Source organism: Zeus faber, assembly GCF_960531495.2.
Source record: "Zeus faber genome assembly, chromosome: 5".
NCBI lineage: Eukaryota > Metazoa > Chordata > Actinopteri > Zeiformes > Zeidae > Zeus > Zeus faber.
The window spans coordinates 2,119,181-2,137,936 of record NC_137192.1 but is presented as its reverse complement, the minus strand read 5'-3'; the positions used below and the strand labels follow the sequence as shown (position 1 = coordinate 2,137,936).

The 18,756-nt window shown below is 37.2% G+C and overlaps 1 protein-coding gene across 1 annotated transcript in view; it reads left to right on the top strand.

The window, feature by feature from the left end:
• LOC307231045 (receptor-type tyrosine-protein phosphatase gamma-like) overlaps positions 1–11,911 on the top strand; it is a 377,917-nt gene extending 366,006 nt beyond the window's left edge. Inside the window, exons 24-30 of the mRNA XM_080001587.1 lie at positions 1,327–1,420; positions 1,958–2,034; positions 3,994–4,122; positions 4,642–4,788; positions 5,441–5,583; positions 8,486–8,621; positions 10,831–11,911. Of these exons, the coding sequence (XP_079857713.1) occupies positions 1,327–1,420; positions 1,958–2,034; positions 3,994–4,122; positions 4,642–4,788; positions 5,441–5,583; positions 8,486–8,621; positions 10,831–10,980 (876 nt within the window). The 3' untranslated portion in view covers positions 10,981–11,911. The remainder of the gene's footprint in view (positions 1–1,326; positions 1,421–1,957; positions 2,035–3,993; positions 4,123–4,641; positions 4,789–5,440; positions 5,584–8,485; positions 8,622–10,830) is intronic.
• Positions 11,912–18,756: the final 6,845 nt, after the last annotated feature.

Here is an 18,756-nt window from a genome sequence, read left to right as displayed (position 1 = left end):
AAAGGGCAGTGGTTGGCAGCTGGGTGTATTTGGCGACATTGGGGAATATTAAATTGCTGCCATTATTCTCACAACAAACCAGACTTGATTGAGTCCCTGGTTTTGGAGCAGATTGAGGAGAGTGTGAGCCAAAGCAAAAGCCTTGATTGCCATGGTAATTCATTAATGCTCATTATTTCTTGTCGAGAGAACATGTGTTTTTTTTCTATTCCAGGAGGTGCAGCCTGTTGTATTTGTAAAAAAAAGAAAAACGCAACCTTAACGATAATTAATAAATGCATAGTCGGTGACAACCGTGGCCTGGGCGAAGACCTTTTTTCAATGTCTCAAAGTCAAACTTGTCAGGTAACACCGGTGACTGTAATATTAAAGGGAGTTGGAGTTATGCAGCTCACCCATCCAGTGAACAGAAAAAAGAACCTTGCCCTATACTGCCCTATACAGTCAGACATACCATATTTATACATCACCAAAAACATTTTTTATATCTTTAAATTAAACCTTTAAATACTTAAATAAAAACATACAAGTATATCTTACATACAGTACGTTATATGTAGTGATTAAAAATTACTCTTGATTATGATGTTTATATCATTTATGGTGTTAAGGGCTTTCTGTTAATAAAACAATTCTGATAGACAACTCTTAGATTTCATTTACTCTTAAATTTAACTTAATTTATTTGACATCGTTGTGAGTTTGGTTATCTGGGCTCTACTGCTCATCACTCCTGGCAAGATTTAGCGAAAACATAGGCATGCTTAATGAGGTAGAAATATTGTAGTGATGAGCTTGAACCATCCTAACCCTAACCCTAACCCCCATATGATAGAAGAGTAGAGCTCAACAGGTAGATGCAGAGGGGGTGAAGGGAGTGCAGCAACACAGCAAACAAAGCCGGCAGCAAAGAAGGAAGCAAAGCAGGAAGGGCAAGAGGGATTGGATGCTTAAATAGGCCAGCCCATAAGGGTGAGGAAGTGTGGTACGGTTGCTAGCTCTGCAACCTCATTTATTGTTTTCTGACTGCATAGTCTCATGATCAACGTCACATATTGAGGCTTACGAGACAAACTGATAAAAATCAAATAATGGACAACATTTTTGACAGAGTTACATTCATAGCGCAACCTCGGTGAACAGTACAAAAGCTAAATTTAAGCGCCATTGGTCACTCCATTATGATGTTTATCAATATGAACATGAAAAAAGATCATCCTAATAACATGAATAATAAAATAAAAATTATTATAAAACTAAATTATTATTTCATCGCCATTGCTGTTGATACTCTCTCCTAATCTCTGTCTTCATTTTGCTTTTCAGTTGGTAACACAGTGCAATGCCAGATTTGTTGAATGTTTCAATGCTCAGAAAGAGTGCAACAAGGAGAAGAATCGAAACTCTTCGGTTGTGCCGTGTAAGTCACCTCATTCATTGAACACAAATGTAATGACTTGAACTACCTCCAACAGTAATGATTAAAATGGCCACTATAAATGATAATTCACACTTAAAATTAATCAACTAAAATGACAACATAGCCTTATGAATTGTGTGTATGTATGGAGAAGGCAAATAATTGAATGTGTCTTTTTTTGCGACTAGATAGGTTTTCCGTGTCTATTCAAATACGCTGCCAAAAAGAAGGAAGAACAAAAAAAGAACAAAAATACAACAATTGGGAAAATATTAAAAATAACAAGAAAAAAGAAAAGGATGAAAATATTGTGATAAAAAATGATCTTCAAATTTTGAAAATGTGTGAGACATATTTCCAAGAGCCAACTGAATCATTTTAAAAACAAAGTCCATTTATATATATTATTTAACGTGGTCCATCATCACATTAAATGCAGTTAATTTTAAATAACCACAGTATATCTCTTCAACCAATAACCATGTCTCTCTCTCTCTCTCTCTCTCTCTCTTTCTCAATTCTTCCCCCTCTGACCAGCGGAGCGAGCGAGGGTGGGACTGGCACCATTGCCCGGTATTAAAGGAACTGACTACATTAATGCCTCCTACATCATGGTCAGTGCCTGTTATAGCTCCCCCCTGGATGGAAAGAAACAAAGAGAAAGTTCTGTGGTTCAAAGCTGTCAGAAAACGGTCCAAAAAAATCTACGGGTGACAGAATTAAGAACATTTTGACGGACAGATGGACAGCTAAAAATTTGGAAATGTTGCCAAAATTGCATTATCTATGCAATAATATAATATAATATAAAATAAAGTGTCTTGTCTTATCTTGTTATTTGATGCTCTCTTTCACCTCCTTTGATGTAACTTACACTCATATCGTCCATGGAATCTTTGGAATCCATACTATGGATGTCATGGATTGGCCCCACTCACAGACAAGATTAATAAAATAATATTTTATTGTATGCAGGGTAATATGTATTTCCTACATGCCGTCGTCCAAGTTTGATCCAGATTGGTCCATTATTGTGGAATAATTTAGTAAAAATGTTTTATCATCGCCGCAACGCACACGCATTCACAAATGACAGCTTGCACAGGTCACATGATGGCATTGCAGTCTCGTGTATTCGGGGCAGTTCCAACATGGCGTCATACAATTTCATCCAGATCAGTTCAGTATTATGGATAGAGTTTGTGATCAACAATCGGCACCTCACCAAGATGGCACCACACACAGCACACATGAGTACACAGATCACCTAATTGACTGCAGTCACAGATATAGTCACGATTGGACTTTAACTAAAGGAATATAAGATACAAACTCTTAACAATATGAAGTTACAAAGTGACAGGTATTTTATTACTATTAAACTTTATTATGTTTGAAAAAAATGTTGAAGTATTACCAGAACACAAATGGATTAAATAGAGCATAGCGTATTAAACATAATAAATATATATACTATTGAGGACAACTGGCACACACCAGAGTACGTTCTACAAAATAAAAACCCAACAACATCAACATCGTCTGAATTTATAGACATTCTAGAGATATTAATGTATACAAACTTCCTGAATTATATTTACTGGTAACAATAACCATTAGCAATTACATATTTGTACATTTCTGTAAATTTCCCTGGTGTGGGACTAATAAAGCTTTATCTTATCTTATCTTATCTTATCTTATATTACAAGGAACATGTATTTATTGCGCATGGGTTTTGAAATATTTCCATACTTTTTGTGTTTTTGGGTTCACTTCCAGATGCTTCAAAGATTTGTCACAATTACAATAATAATATGTAGCCCACTACACACAATTTATTTCATTTTATATCCTCTAAAATTGAAGTCGGTTAAACCACTTACCTTAGTTTATGTAAATATTTATTTGTTTATAAAATACGTTATTATTGTGAAGGCAGCTTTCTGTTGATTTATAAAGTGTCATAAAATAATTATGTTCCCCAAAATGGATTAATAATCGTTATATATAATCGTGCTCACAATATTGACATAGATAATCATCATTATCATTTTAGCCATAATCGTGCAGCCCTACTCTAGAATGATAACCATAGGAAACTCACCCACAGTCGCAAACACCACAGGATCATAGAATTACGCTGTAAGCAGGCTGGAACAAAAAAAACTTCTGCACCTATATGTTTATGTATTGGAACAAACAAACTTCTGCACCTATATGTTTATGTATTGGAACAAACAAACTTCTGCACCTATATGTTTATGTATTAGAACAAACAAACTTCTGCACCTATATGTTTATGTATTAGAACAAACAAACTTCTGCACCTATATGTTTATGTATAATATACATATACATATAGGTGCAGAAGTTTGTTTGTTCATATACTTAAACATATTATGTATATGTATATGTATAATTATTATTATTATTATTATTATTATTATTATTATTATTAATAATAATAATAATAATAATAATAATAATATACTTTATACTCCTTTATAATACTTTATTATAATTCAAAACATTTATCAACCCATTGTCTATTTCATGGTGAAATCCGGCAGGGTTACTCCCGGAGCAATGAGTTCATCATTACCCAGCATCCTTTGCCTCACACCACCAAAGACTTCTGGAGAATGATCTGGGACCACAATGCACAGATCATTGTCATGCTGCCTGCCAACCAAGGCCTGGTGAGCAAAATACACACCCACACACAGACGCACGCACGCACACACATGCATAAATATATACAGTATATATACATCTATAATAGAAACCATATATCTGTTAATTAAATGACTTCATATACTGTATATGTAACCATATATTTTAAAGAATATATATATATATATATATTAAGCCTATTTATTGTAGCGTGTTGGGGAATAGAGGTGGGGCGGAGATTTCCCAGCATGCTTTGTTTATTGTGTGTTTTGGGGTTGTTGGGGAAGGGGATTGTGTTGTTGTTCTTAGTTACAGTAATATTAATTGTTATGCCGTTGTTAGTGTTAGTTAGCCATTTTACATGTGTTATGATGGATTGTTATTACTTTTATGTGTTAATATTGTTGCACCAGGAGTGAGAGTGTGTGTGCCGTTAGTGAAATGCCTGCCGTATTAAGAGTGGGGTGGTTAAAATGAGTACTAAAGATCTTGAGTACTAACCCTAACCTCCCCTCCCCTCCCCTCCCCTCCCCTCCCCTCCCCAGGCAGAAGATGAGTTTGTGTACTGGCCCAGTAGGGAGGAGGCCATGAACTGCGAGGCCTTCACTGTCACCCTCATCAGTAAAGATCGACTGTGTCTGTCCAGTGAGGAGCAGATCAGCATCCACGACTTCATCCTTGAGGCCACGCAGGTCAGTTGAGAGTGAAAGCGAGAGAAATCAGCAGAGAGGGAGTGAGAGAGAATATATGGAGATGAAGGGAGCGCAGCAACACAAGAAGCAAAGCAGGAAGGGCAAGAGGGATTGGCTGCTTAAATACGCCAGCCCAGAAGGGCGAGGAAGCTTGTGATGCCATCAAGTTGTCTGACAGACCTATCTCCGCAAAGCCACACCTCATTAGTGGTAGAAGTTGTTAGAAAAGTTGGAGTGTAAGTAAGTGGTGGAAGTAGAATTTCATTTCATTTCATTACATTTAATTACTCTGCATTAGTAAAAATTTAAGTGAGGCCATGAAACAGTACATGCAATGTTCTAAAATGGCATTTGAGTAATATAATAATAATAATAATAATAATAATTATTATTATTATTATTATTATTATAAAAATTGTAATAATAATCACCATTATTTGTATAGCACCTTTCATACAGGACATGCAGGTGGTTACATCAAATTGTTACAATAAATGCAAAGCGAACAAGCAAAATACATTTACAAAGTACAATAATAAAATAATAAAATAAATAAAAAAAGAACAGGGTAAGAATAAGCAAATAAAAGTAGATGTACAAAATTGCATTTAAAGAAAAAAATGTCTTCTCCTGCCATCTGTGTGTCCAATAGGATGACTATGTGTTGGAGGTGCGCCACTTCCTGTGCCCCAAGTGGCCCAACCCCGACGCTCCCATCAGCAGCGCCTTTGAATTGATCAACGTCATCAAGGAGGAGGCCTCCACACGCGACGGCCCCACCATCGTACATGACGAGTCAGTGACCCCGCTCATTACTCACACTTATCCTATGCAACCAACCCTCTATGAAAGCAGAAGTGCTGGCTGATGGCACTTCAGAAGCTGAGTCATATCCACATTGAGAGGATTTTTTTTACAGTGGCGTGCTTTAAGTTTGCCAACTGCAAACTTGTAGACATGTTTGTTTGGTAATGTGACTTGAAGTAGCTTTTCTTTGTTAGTTTTTGGAGACAAAATTGGTTTTGTTAAACACACAAATTGACCACAAGCTATAAATCTTGGCCGGCTTGGCTCACTTCTCCTGCTCACTTCTTCGATCAGAGGCTGGAAAACAAGTCCATAAAACATGAAAAATCGCCATGCTCCACCATGTACCATAGAACGAAAACCTGAAGTTGCCCTCTGTAACTTCTACAACACTCTGTGCCAGAGAAGCCCATTCAACATAGAAACAATTCCCTTAACCACGAGCGGGCGAAAAAATTGTGGAATGTTTTCAGAGAGCAAGGCAAGGATGTAGCCTGCAACTACCCAGATGGTCCACACTTTACCTATAACCTACCAGCCACTGAAGGGTGACTTCTAAGTACCCACCCCCATCCTTCAAGCAGGTACCACAAGCGAACTGCCCAATTCAATATAATGATGATGTATTTAGTGTTGACACACCTTAATGCTCTTGAACCACTTTCTAATCCACCAGCTTTGCTCATGTTTATTCATTGAATAATGCAGATTTGCTTGTCGTGTCCTCAACAATTGAGTTAGTAATTGAGCCCTTCGTCTGGTTGCTACGGTGCCTCCAGCTTGCGGACACTGAAGGGTTTTTCATCTAGAAGGGTACCCTAATTGTCTTGGCACTCGTCATTCAGTAAGAAGAGGTCGTTAGCTGATGTACACCCCCCCTCACCCCCCCGAACTGTAATAGCGACCCTGCATTCCTTGAAGGGTCGTGGAAGATTTGAAACCTAATGACACCTCTTTGATTTTGGGTCATTTAAAAGGTGAGATTTCTCATGTACAAGGATCTCCCACTCCCATATTGAGCCACCACACCCACAATACTGGTCCCTTCAATAAACCTCAGACAGAAATATGAGGCTCAATGCATCTATCAGGATACAGCCCTAAGCTGTATCCAGAGAGCAGTTATTTGGTCTTGGTTTTGTATATCTATTGCGTGGACTACGCAAGGGAATCCCTGTAACTTGCCGTTAGAAAGGTGCAAGGAGTAAAGATCTTCTCATCTCATTTGAATGACGTTTAATGTACTTACCGTTGTTCAACAATATACGACTTTGTACCCTGAAATACTTGTGTCGCCCCATATACATTTTGTCAGGTATACTATCAACCATGTACCGTAGTGTAGTCAGTGATGTCCATACCCTATACACTTTTTCCCCCCGAAAAAGAGGTAAAGATGCCAGTGACACTGACTAATAACAGCAATTGCAAAGGGGAAGGACAAGGAAGATGGCACTGAAAGTCTTTTTTTATAGCACCGTGATGGCTGTTATTGCTACTTTCAACTGATAGAAAGGGGCTGAGTCTAGCTGAAGTCACTTTAAGAGCCTGTTTATTTGGGCGTTATCTTAACAACGGCTATATATTTGAACACGTTAAAAGTCATTTATATCCAGTTCTCCCATACATATCAGGATTTTCACATCATATTTAGATTTATTCCAAATGACTCACTGTTGTGATAGAAAAGCTATTTTTTTTTTTCGACTTAAAGGATGAATTTGGTATGTTTCAACCTGGGCCTTGTTGAAATTTTGGTTCTCATAATTCCCAACTGTTCATAGCACAACCCCGCTGAACTTTACTCTTGAGAAACTTATAGTTTTGCTGCAGATTCTCACTGTGCTTACATGCAGTGTAATGGGGCAACGTTTAAGCATTAAACAACCTGTTTAACTTGTTTTTTCTAAAATGAGCAGCTCAAAATATAGTCAGTCTTTATATACAGTATATATGAATACATAAGATTCTTAAAATATAATTATAATAATATCACAAACCATGCATTTTATCAGGTTTTATTGACTCTTTTACACATCTGCAAATGAGCACTTTTGGCTGTATCATAAGCGACTAGGAACAGGACGTTTCTCAAATTATGCCGTTATATTTGTGCCCCATTGCTGAGCGAGCGATCAGATTTTGAGCACAAAAAAATATATTTTGCAAGAACATAAATTATTTGAACAAACAAAAATCTATTCTGGCCACAATAAATGTATTTGCTTGTTTGCTATTACCCACATTAACATGCAATACTCATATGCCCTTTCACAAACTCTTGTTCATTACGCTCAGATTTCTCTGTCGCTCTCACTCAAGTCTCCAGTCTGCACTTGCTCAACTTTCCATGGTCACCATGGGCATTTAGCCTCCATATCACTATGCAATACAGACCGCCATCGGGTATGAAAATGAAGGAAGGAAAGTTGAAAAGTTGTCTATTGCACCTTCAATATCAGAGGGCCTTATTGTGATACAGTATCATAGACTTTTGTTTCATCATCAAAGTACTAACACAAACAATATGAAAACAAATGTCATTAATTATATTGTATATATATATATATATATATATATATATATATATATATATATATATATATATATATATATATATATATATATATATATATATGACAGGTGTTATTTGAGTGAGTGACGCAAGTTGACTCTTTAACTCACTCCCATAATGTCTATAGGTAACCATACTAATTGGCATTGGTAAACCATTCACTTTCTATTTCAAAATTTAAATTAAATCCAAGGAGATGATCTGATCTAGCATAGCAATTTAAAATAACTAGCTAACTAGCTAAGCTGCTTTGCTTTGCCAGCATCGATCGTAAATGCAAATTCTCTCTCGCTCTCTGTGTGTTCCCTCACCCAGGCTGGGAGCGGTGTCGGCGGGCATGCTGTGCGGCCTCACCACCCTGTCCCAGCAGCTGGAGAGTGAAAGTGCAGTGGACGTCTATCAAGTGGCCAAGATGATCAACCTCATGAGGCCCGGCGTCTTCACAGACATTGTAAGTCAGACATCGGCCCACAAAGGCTTTACAGCGCCTCGGGTACGACCTACTTGCACCACTGTTTTAACTCTAAATGTAACTTTTTACTCTAAATGGAACTTATTAAACTTTACTTACTGTAACTTGTAACTATGCTGAAAATAAGCAGTACGGATTACACTGTATGACGATGTGGTATGTCAGAGAAGCCAGCATTCTTTTTAGTCATATACTAAAGTATGCTGAAATGTATGGCAAGCTTTTTTAACATCTAATCCATAGGACGAAATACTCACTTTTTAAAAGTGACTAGTGCTTAGATTTTAGTAACTATTTGCTGTTCCAACAGTTACTAGTAACTGTTTTAGTTTCACTAGTCAAAAGGTATTAGGTACTTGTACTTATTTATTAGATACTAGTTGAAATTGTTACTACAGTACTAACTATTGCAATGTTACTAGTATCAATTTCAATTGTACTAGTCGCTATTAATTGAGTACTAGTACTTCTTCATAGTATTCATTACTGACTAGTACCTTTTCCTGCTGTTACTTATAGCATTTTTTGTTTTGCTAGTAGCAATGTATTTTTTACCCGTCATGAGAAATTACTAGTCAAAACAGCTCGTTCATAGTTTCATTTAAAATGTTACTAGTATAAATAAAAATTGTACTGGTAACAAGTAAAATTGAAATAGATACTAGTAACATTTGGAATAGGAGGCAAATATTGTATATCTCAAACAGGAGACCCATAGGATTCAATGACAAAATTGTCCAAATTGTTTCTAGTAACAGTGTTACTAGTATCTAATACATAAATACTAGTACCTATATTTTGACTAGTAAAACTAAAATGGTTACTAGTAACTGTTGGAAAAGCAACTACTAACTAAAATACAAGTACTAGTAACTATTAAAAAGTGACCGGCCATCCTATGGATTAAATGTTAAAATGGTTTTCCATTATGGAAAGCCGTTTGAGCATTTATTCAGTTTTACAAACAAATTGTAATTCTAACTGAATTAGTTCTAAATCTACTCTTTGATATCAAAAAACATTGTTGATATTAAAAACAGACATTCTTGATATAAAGAATGAAATACTTGATATCTACATTACCAATTCTTAATATCCAAAATTTTAAACCGCTTCCCATTGCTTTCAATGCAGAATTGCAACTGTGACATCAAGAATGTAAATGATCAAAACTGTCCCATTCCCAGATGAGCTAGAAAAGGCTTTTTAAAATAAAAATGATTAAGGACGTACTTTCCTCTGTGTTTCTTCATTGTTTTTGTCCATGTATACATTAAATTGTCTGTGTGGAGAAAAAATAATGAAAACCACCTTTTTCCTGTTTTCACAAATAGAATGAATAGAATAAATACAAATGCGATATATTTGTGTTATTATAGTCTAAGCCAGCATTGACAACCATAAGTACTGTCATTTTTTAAATATACCTGCTTTTATCTGGTCAGTGTGGAAAAATCCAGTTAAATCAACCTTTTTCCTGTTTTAACAAATATAATAAATGGTTTCACAAATCAGAAATGGTATTTGAAATGTAGTATAGGCTTCTTGTTATAATCTAGTCCAGGGTTGACATCTACAAGTATAGTAGTTTTTGATCTGGACCTGTTTTGAAGTGGTCTGTGTGTGTACAAAACTTTACCCTTATTAGTTTGATTTTTCTTTGAATTTGCCGCAGGACAGGTCTTCCATTGTGTTGCTGAATTGTTTTTCAGCAACACCGCCTACGTACATCCTGCGGTTGCTCCCGCCCAAAAAATAACAATAATAACTAGTTAAGGTTGCATTTTTGATATCAAGAAATAACATTCTTAATAACAATTTTAGATATCAACAATGCAATTTTTAGATATCAACAAAGTGCTTACTTGATGTCAAAAATATATGCTTGATATAAAGAATTGAATCATTGATCAAGAATCTCTGTTTTTGATATCAACAATGTGTTTTTTTTTTATATCAAAGAGTAGATTTACTACGAGGTCAGTCAGAATTGCAAGTAGTTCGAAAAATGGAATAAATACTCAAATATGCCATAGACATTTTCTATGTCAAACGTAGTACGCCATTCCGGACGCTGCATGTGTCTGCTAACTGACAAGTTTAAATAAAGCTCTCTCTCTCTCTCTCTTCTCTCTCTCTGTCTCTCTCTCTCTCTCTCTCTCTCTCTATCTCCTTACTCTGTCTGCAGGAACAGTACCAGTACCTTTACAAAGCCCTGCTGAGCCTGGTCAGCACCAAGGAGAACAGCTCGGCCATTCTCGCCAGGGACACAAATGGAACCTTGACCTCCACGTCTAACCAGTCAGACCAGGCGGAGAGCCTGGAGTCGCTCGTCTGACGGACTCCTTAACCGGGAGCCGCCCCCCCCACCATCCTCCCCACACCCCAACCCTGACGACGGAGGCACTCTTTCACTTTGTAAAATGTCAAACGGAACTATTGTGGACGAGACTTTTCGAGGCCTTTTTCGCCAGAACTCTTGGTTAAGATGAATAACCTGATTACTTTTTTACACTGAAAAGTTTTTGATATTTATTTTTTTTCCCTCCCCCCCCTGCCGCTGCCCTTGCTGTTTAAGTCCTAACATTCTCCTACAGAAGGGGTTTGCACCTGCGTTGTTTTTTAATTCTTTGTTTTTTTAATTTTTTGAGATTTGTCTTCACAAAAGACAGTGAGTGACAATGAACACTTTCTGTCCGTTCTTGTTTGCACTATTCAATGTCAGTGTTACTGCCTCTACTTAAAGCCTACTCACTCAGTCCATGAGTTGCTGTTATTTTTACATTCCAGGCCAACCTCCCCCAAAAAAACATCTCCATCTTCCCCCTCCTGGTCACCACACTCAACTGCTCTGCTCTGCTCATGTCAAATCACACTACCACTCATATCACAGCGACTCTAAACCTCTCTTCCAGTAATTATCAGTTCTACTTTATTATTTTTTATTATTATTTGTTGTTTTTTTTCAACCTCATTTTTCATCCTCTATTTCAGCCACTTACACGCCATGTCAGAATATCGAAAGTGGTTTAACAACTTGCAACTGTGAACTTTTTATTATTTGTTTGTATGATTCATATTATGATGATGATGGTTATTATTATGCCTTTTTTAATATATGGAAATACTGTATGTATACATATATAAATATATCCTTATCATATTCACTTTTGAGATTTTCTTTTTCACGTCCGCCTTCCTTTTGGGCCTTGGTCGTTTTCTTGCTCCACACCAGGCAGGGTCTGCTAGTTTGGCAAACAGCCCGTCAAATACACAGCTAGTCACAGCCGATACGTCATCCAAACGCCACACGGTGGAAGTGTGACACAACACTCTCTCTTTCTGCGACAGACAAGGGATTATAGGTTAGGTGGGGCACTTCGAAATCCAATGGGGGAGTTTCTGAGGCCTTTTGTATATAGTTGGACTTTTCAGCGTCATCATTCTCACCCTTTCGCAGTTTGAATGATTTGTCCACCAGTCCAAAAAGTGAAGTACTTCACCTCCACACACACAGTCACCCGTCATCACGTCACACATGCATTTGGTGTGACATGTGTTTTCCCAATTTCCCTGGTTTTCCAATTTTTTTTTTCTTTCTTTCGTACAGAAGCGTTATACATTAATTTGAGATGACTGTTTTTTCAAACTAACGACATAAGTTTTCATGAAGGAAAAACAGAGAATAATTATTTTTAAAATATTTTTTTTCGTAATTTTTTTTTTTCTCGAGTGAAAGCATTTACGCCTCCGTAGTTTCGGCCTGCTTTTGACCATGTTTCAGTGGACTTAACAGAAAAATTCAGGTGGATTCAACCCCGCGGTTTCCCATGAATTCAGGAGAAAGCCTTTGATTAAGAATGAAGCAAAGACGTGGAAATAGAAAATATATTTTATATATATATATATATATATATATATATATATATATATGTGTGTGTGTGTGTGTGTATTTTGTTTTGGGCCATTTAATTAACAGTATTTTGGTTAGTTTCCATTGGGTTTCCATGAGGATATAATACGTTTTTATAATATATATATATATATATTAATACGTTTCATTTAGTTTCATTTTGAGTGGATAAACTTGGCTGTACTTTCCTCTTTTAGTTTTGTTTTCCAATACCAACTTCAAGCTTGTCATCCTGTTCAAGATACTTCTCTGCGTGTCGCCGGATGAATGCAGTTTGACTTCCTCAACATTTACCAAAGAGTTGAATCATCTCCATACGAGAGATTTTTTTTTTTTCATTATTTTTTTTTTTATCCGCCCCTAAATTCACACACACACACACACACACACACACACACACACACACCCACGCAAACACTGTCACAGCCCCCCATGCTACGGTACCCCTGAAACACTCTACTAGTGCATTTGCTTTCAAATCCCGTGTCTTTGGGTGGTCGCCGGAACTCCTCTAATGGACTAAATACTCGCACGCTGAGCCAGTTGCATTAAATGGACTGAGTAAGACAGTGATGTACAGAAGATGATCCTTTATCCGAACCCCCATGGAAGTGACGATCATTTGATATGGCACGCAAACAAATCGGAAGGAAAATTGTTCCAAAAATGCAATCCTCCGCCTAAAAACAAGCTCATATCACTATCTTAACACGTTATCCTGTTTATTATTTCCTCACAGTAACTTTTCTCAGGCACATTGGACGTACAGACATTGAAAACAAGTAAGCTTTGTCACAAAGAACCAATACATTACACTTCAAGTAACACTTAAAGGATAGGTTGAGGATAGGTCATCTGTCATTCCGGGCCTTATTGTAATGTGGTTCCCATCCTTTATGTTATGATGAAACTGTTCATAGCACAACATCAGTGAACACTTTACTAGTGAGAATCAGTGCCCTGCACAGCTTTTCATTGTGCTTAAATGTAGTTCAAAGGGGCAAATGTTTAAAGTCAAATCCCGTGTTCCAAAAATTAGAAACTCACATTATAGTCAACAAGTCTGTATATATTATACTACAAACTGTTTTATTGACTCCTCTCGGCTCTTTTGGCTACATACACGTTAATGCAAGAGAGTAGAAACAGTAATTTGGGCGACTATAGCCAACATAATTGCAAGAAGTAGCTCTAAACAAAACGTGATATTGATGTTATTCAATGTGCAACACATACACCAAGACACGCGTGAATATAATGCAAGTTTACCTTCTTTGTTTCATTGCAATAGTATTCGCAAAGCATTCTTATAAATGACGGGAACCAGGATTTTCATAAGGCCTGTGTTGGAAAATTGTAGATCCTTTAACATCATAGATGCCAGGAAAGGTGAAAACAAAAACAGCTGGTTAGTCTGACTGATAAGTTTAGATGAGCCTGGTTTAGATAATCGGGATTCTGTTACTGAAGATGTAAAGACAAACTTGTAAACACATGCACACACAGACATTGTATAAAATTCCTGTGTTGACGTTTTGGGAAAAAGTACACTCGTAATGTTTCCAATTTCCGACATTGTATGTATGCAGTACAATCCGAGGAAATTATATTTTCATATGAAGTCATTTTCTTGCTGTCTTTTTTTCATTCTTTCTCTCTCTCCGTCTCAGTTTCAAGTCCCTTACAGCATTGTTTTTTGTTGTTGTCTGCTTTTATTCTGAGCCTGAAAACAGGCAAATGTGTTTCACGGGGTTTGCGTTTAATCATCACATTCCAATTTAGCCTATCACGCCATCTATTGACTTCAAGGCAGTGACTGTGATGTTACAAATGTTATTCCCTTTGGTTCAGTTCCCACTCTCCGGAGGCTGTGGGTTCTAATGTTTGGGTGCACAATAGAGTTTGTGTCTCTTCTGCAAATCACTCAGTAATTTTCCTCTAAACCGCCTGTTTTGGATGGGTGGGTGCACCCTCCTTTTTTGTAACACTGAAAAAGCCAGAAAAAAAAACAAAAAACGTTTTTTTTTTGTTAAAAGCTATATCAAAGCATTCTATGATAGTGTTATTTAATATGTACATGGTATTGCTATATTAAAAAATAAATTATGGGTTTTGATGTAATTTGCTGAAATAATTGTGTGCCGACATTTTTTTTAATACTTCCCCACGTGAAATGTTGAATAGAACGAAATGGAAAATGTTATTGTATTTAACAGCAATCAAAATGTACCAAAAACACCTAACATATGCAAAAAAAAACTAAAAACCTAACATGAACTGGCTCTCGAACGATGAAAGTGATGAAATTCTGATTATTCTGTCGGACAATTCAGGCGAAGCCAAAGAAATAATAAAATGCACACACAGTCCCAACATTACTAGGTAAGCCCAGGAAGCTCAAAAATGGCTGCATAAATTGTAGGCTACTATCACAAACTAAGTGCTTACAGCAGGGCAAGTAGCAACAGAAGAGTTGAGCGATTAGTTTGTAGCGAGCAAATCTTTGAAATGATCAGGATTCGAAAGTCACTGCAGCAAGAGTCAGTTGTCCATTTTGTTAGGTGTCATTTTGTGCCAGGCGCACAGGGAATTCACGAGTCTCGAATTGATTCATGCACCAGACGAGACACTGGTTTTTGAATGAACAATCTTCTCATTCTCGATTGGGTGACTGAGTTAGCTAAAGAGCGAGGGAGCACGCGGGAGAGAGAAGGAGTGAGTCTTCGACAGGCAAACAGAAAATAATTACAGAGGACAAAGTTTGTGTATAAAAAAGCAAAAACAAGTAAGAAGTAAGAGTAAGTCAAGTAAGAACGCATGGATGAATAGCAAATTTTTGCTCAGATTGTCGGGAATGAGGACCAATAGTTATCTTATTATCATAACTATCATAAGCTACAGGAGAAAAGGAAAGGGGGAAAAAGGGTGAATTAACTGTATTACAACATTAGTCGGTAACATTGGGACAGATAAAACAAACTACGACAAAAAAAAAGCAAGACACAAGTACGAAATCGCACACACATGGGCCCTTACAGATCTCCTTGGTAGTATCAGCACACACTATCTTAATAACCTTAATGCTAACGGTATTTTTTTCAATGACATTGCCGGCCCTTACTCTTCTGTAATGAAGCAATCTCCGCCCTTTTTTTTCCTTTCCATTGCCCACTGTTATCATCATCGTCATATAGTACGAGGACATTAATAATGGGATACTCTGATACCCTGCCTCCCCTTGCCTTTAGTTGTGGCTGTGTTTGTCGGCTTAAGTCGCACACCCTGTAAAAATCGATTAACCCGAGATTGCTTTTTTGAGGCTATTTCCACACCTCTAATGTCTACGTTACTCCAACTCCTAAAATGTATATCCAGTATGTAATTACAATGGCTCTGAGTAATCTTCTGTAACTCTCCCAGTGTATTTACCCACTGAATCACCGCCGCGGTGGGAAAGCCATTGTATATTATGCTATCCCTTTTCTACAGCAAACACGCAACCTGAACGCGTCTCACCCAGAGGGAATTGATGCCATTTGTCCACGGAGCGGTAGGAAAGCTGTTCGCCAAGCCTGTGCAAGCGTAATAAGGAGCTGAGAACGTTGCTGGCCAGTCAAAGTACCTTGGATGCTGTGAGGTGTTTTCCTCGCAGGCTTCAGAGGCTGCGCTATGGGAGCTCACGTGAAAACCAATGTATGTCCTTTGATTATCTTGACAGTCACTGACAACCGCTACAATCTTCTTCGGACTTGGCGGGGGCATTGCTGGGGATCCAAGGACGTGCAGTGTTGAATTTGGTGCAATTTGGACACGTGACCCCGCATAATATTTGTAAACTTTGAGTAAACAAGCGAACAGTGAACTGCTCTGTGGAGCTGAGGTGCTTTGTAACACCATCCAGTTCAATTAAGCGAGGCAATTTGTGATATCATCGTTCAATATGTGAGGCACGAGATGCACAAGAGGAAACGCCAGGCGTGTGACCTTCAACTTCACATACGCACGTAAGAAGAGGAGACCCGAGACTTCCGCGCAGCGAGTGATCTCCAATGTCACATGTACACGTGACACCCCTGCACGGCGAGCGGAGCACCTGGCGGTCAAACATAAAGGTCACTAAACGTCATTTACTGAAAAAAATATGTCGTTGTAATATGTGTTGTAATATGCCTTTTTTTCAGATTTAAAGATTTCAAGAGGTTTTTTTTGTCACATATACGTTCATACATATATGCAGTGAAATGTCTTTGCTACGCATCCGGAGATTATGCACGATAAGTTCTAAACCGAACATAATAGCTAACCTAATTTCTACCGAGCTAACCAACTGACACTAACTAATTCCAAAAACGGAATGCAGTTAGTGAATAGAATTATATAAATATAATAAAATAAAAATAAAATAAGACTCAAAAAGGTTATACGGAGTGGGGGTACAAAACAGAAGTAAAGGAAATAGAGGTCTGTATATGGAATAGGCTATTTGTATATACGGATATGTGCAGTAAAGTGCATGTGAATAAAGTGTGTATGGAGACATACAGTACAGTATACAACAGTATGACACAGCAATACAGTAACAACGAACAGAACAGCAATACAGCGTAACCCAGACCAGTGATGCAAGTGAAGTTGTAATATGCCTGTTTTTCACATTTGGTGCTTATTTTTATATTGCAAAATTGTCCTTACATTTTGTTTAACTGTGCCTGTGACATTGAAATGTCGTACATTTTGAAATGGCACCATCAAAATGTTTTAGAAAGTCTAAATTTCGAAAGGGCATGTGATAGTAAATATAATTAGGGACACATTTTCTTTTACAGAATTAGTCATGTTTCTGAAATTATCTCATCCACAGTGGTAGCATCTTAATGTAGCGTGATGAGGAGCGATAATTAATATTATAGTTAAGAGGGGGCCACCAAGTTTGTAATAAAAATTAATAAAATGAATTAAAAGTCAGTTTATGGCTTGGGTTAACCAGCCCTATGGCTTATCGTTTGTTTTTGTTCACCCCAAGGGGGCAGAACCAGAAGTGACCTCCTTTGACAGCCATTGGTCGAGGAGTTATTGAGCGGCTTCCCATTGGTCCGTTGTGGAGGGAAGGCTTTCCCTTTCTTTGTGGGTGCGTTTAAACCCCCTACCATAATCGGAATTTTTTGCAATCCATCTCGTTCAATCATTTGATAGGTATTACATTTGTGTTCATCAAAAAAATCTTGAATAAATAAAAGAAAGAAAAATGTTGTTACCAGGCACCCACAGAATTAATTTCATATTGGCACAATTGGCGAACTGCATGGGAGTTTAATAGCGTGTGGATTATTCTTGCTGGAGTGAGAATAGGATGTGGGTGGACCATGCAGAGCGCTCTTAAAATGCAAACCGGTAATACATGATATAATTCATGAATTTGGAGCAATAACACAGATTTTTAATAGGTTAGTCACGTCCTGTTTTTGAATGCTAGGGGGAGTCCAAGCTTCGCAAATTGGACAACAGCTTAATCACAATTAATCATCACATTTCAAATTTTGTCATTCCTTGACCCTCAAAGTCGAGAATAATATCATTATTCACAAAATTACCTAGTGAGAGACATTATAGAGGTTACCTATTGCCTGTCTCCTATCGGCGTCTTCTAGAAATTGTCTTAATCTCTGGTGTCTGCCCCTTAGTATTCACAGGTGTCACCAGGCTTCAGACGAAAGGAATCCGTCAGCTTCATTCAAATATTGTGATTGATATTCCATTCTGATGATGAAATGTTCAGCTCTTTTCTGTTTAGATTTGCTTCTTGATGAGTCATTCAGTAAAAAGAGTTTTTTCCGACTGTTTATTTATTTAATTCCGCTGCCAACTAATGGAAAAAGCCAAATGAGTCACTCATTCGTTTCTAAGAAGAAGTTCATCAAATCTACAAAACATACAAAACAGAAATACATGCCCATTAAATGTATCAAAATGTATAAGAAATTACTGGTCTAATGAAATGTATTTCATTACAATACCTGTAATTTACATTTTCTTCATAAAATAATACATAAACTATCCTGCCATCAACTGGCATTCTCCATGATAACAAAGTGACCTGTGAACATTTTTTCATTTAAATGAACACTGTTTTCTCAGTTCTTTTCTTTTTAGCTGCTTGAGCACAAATGAGCGTGTTCTGTCAAACAACTTCACAGCATCATA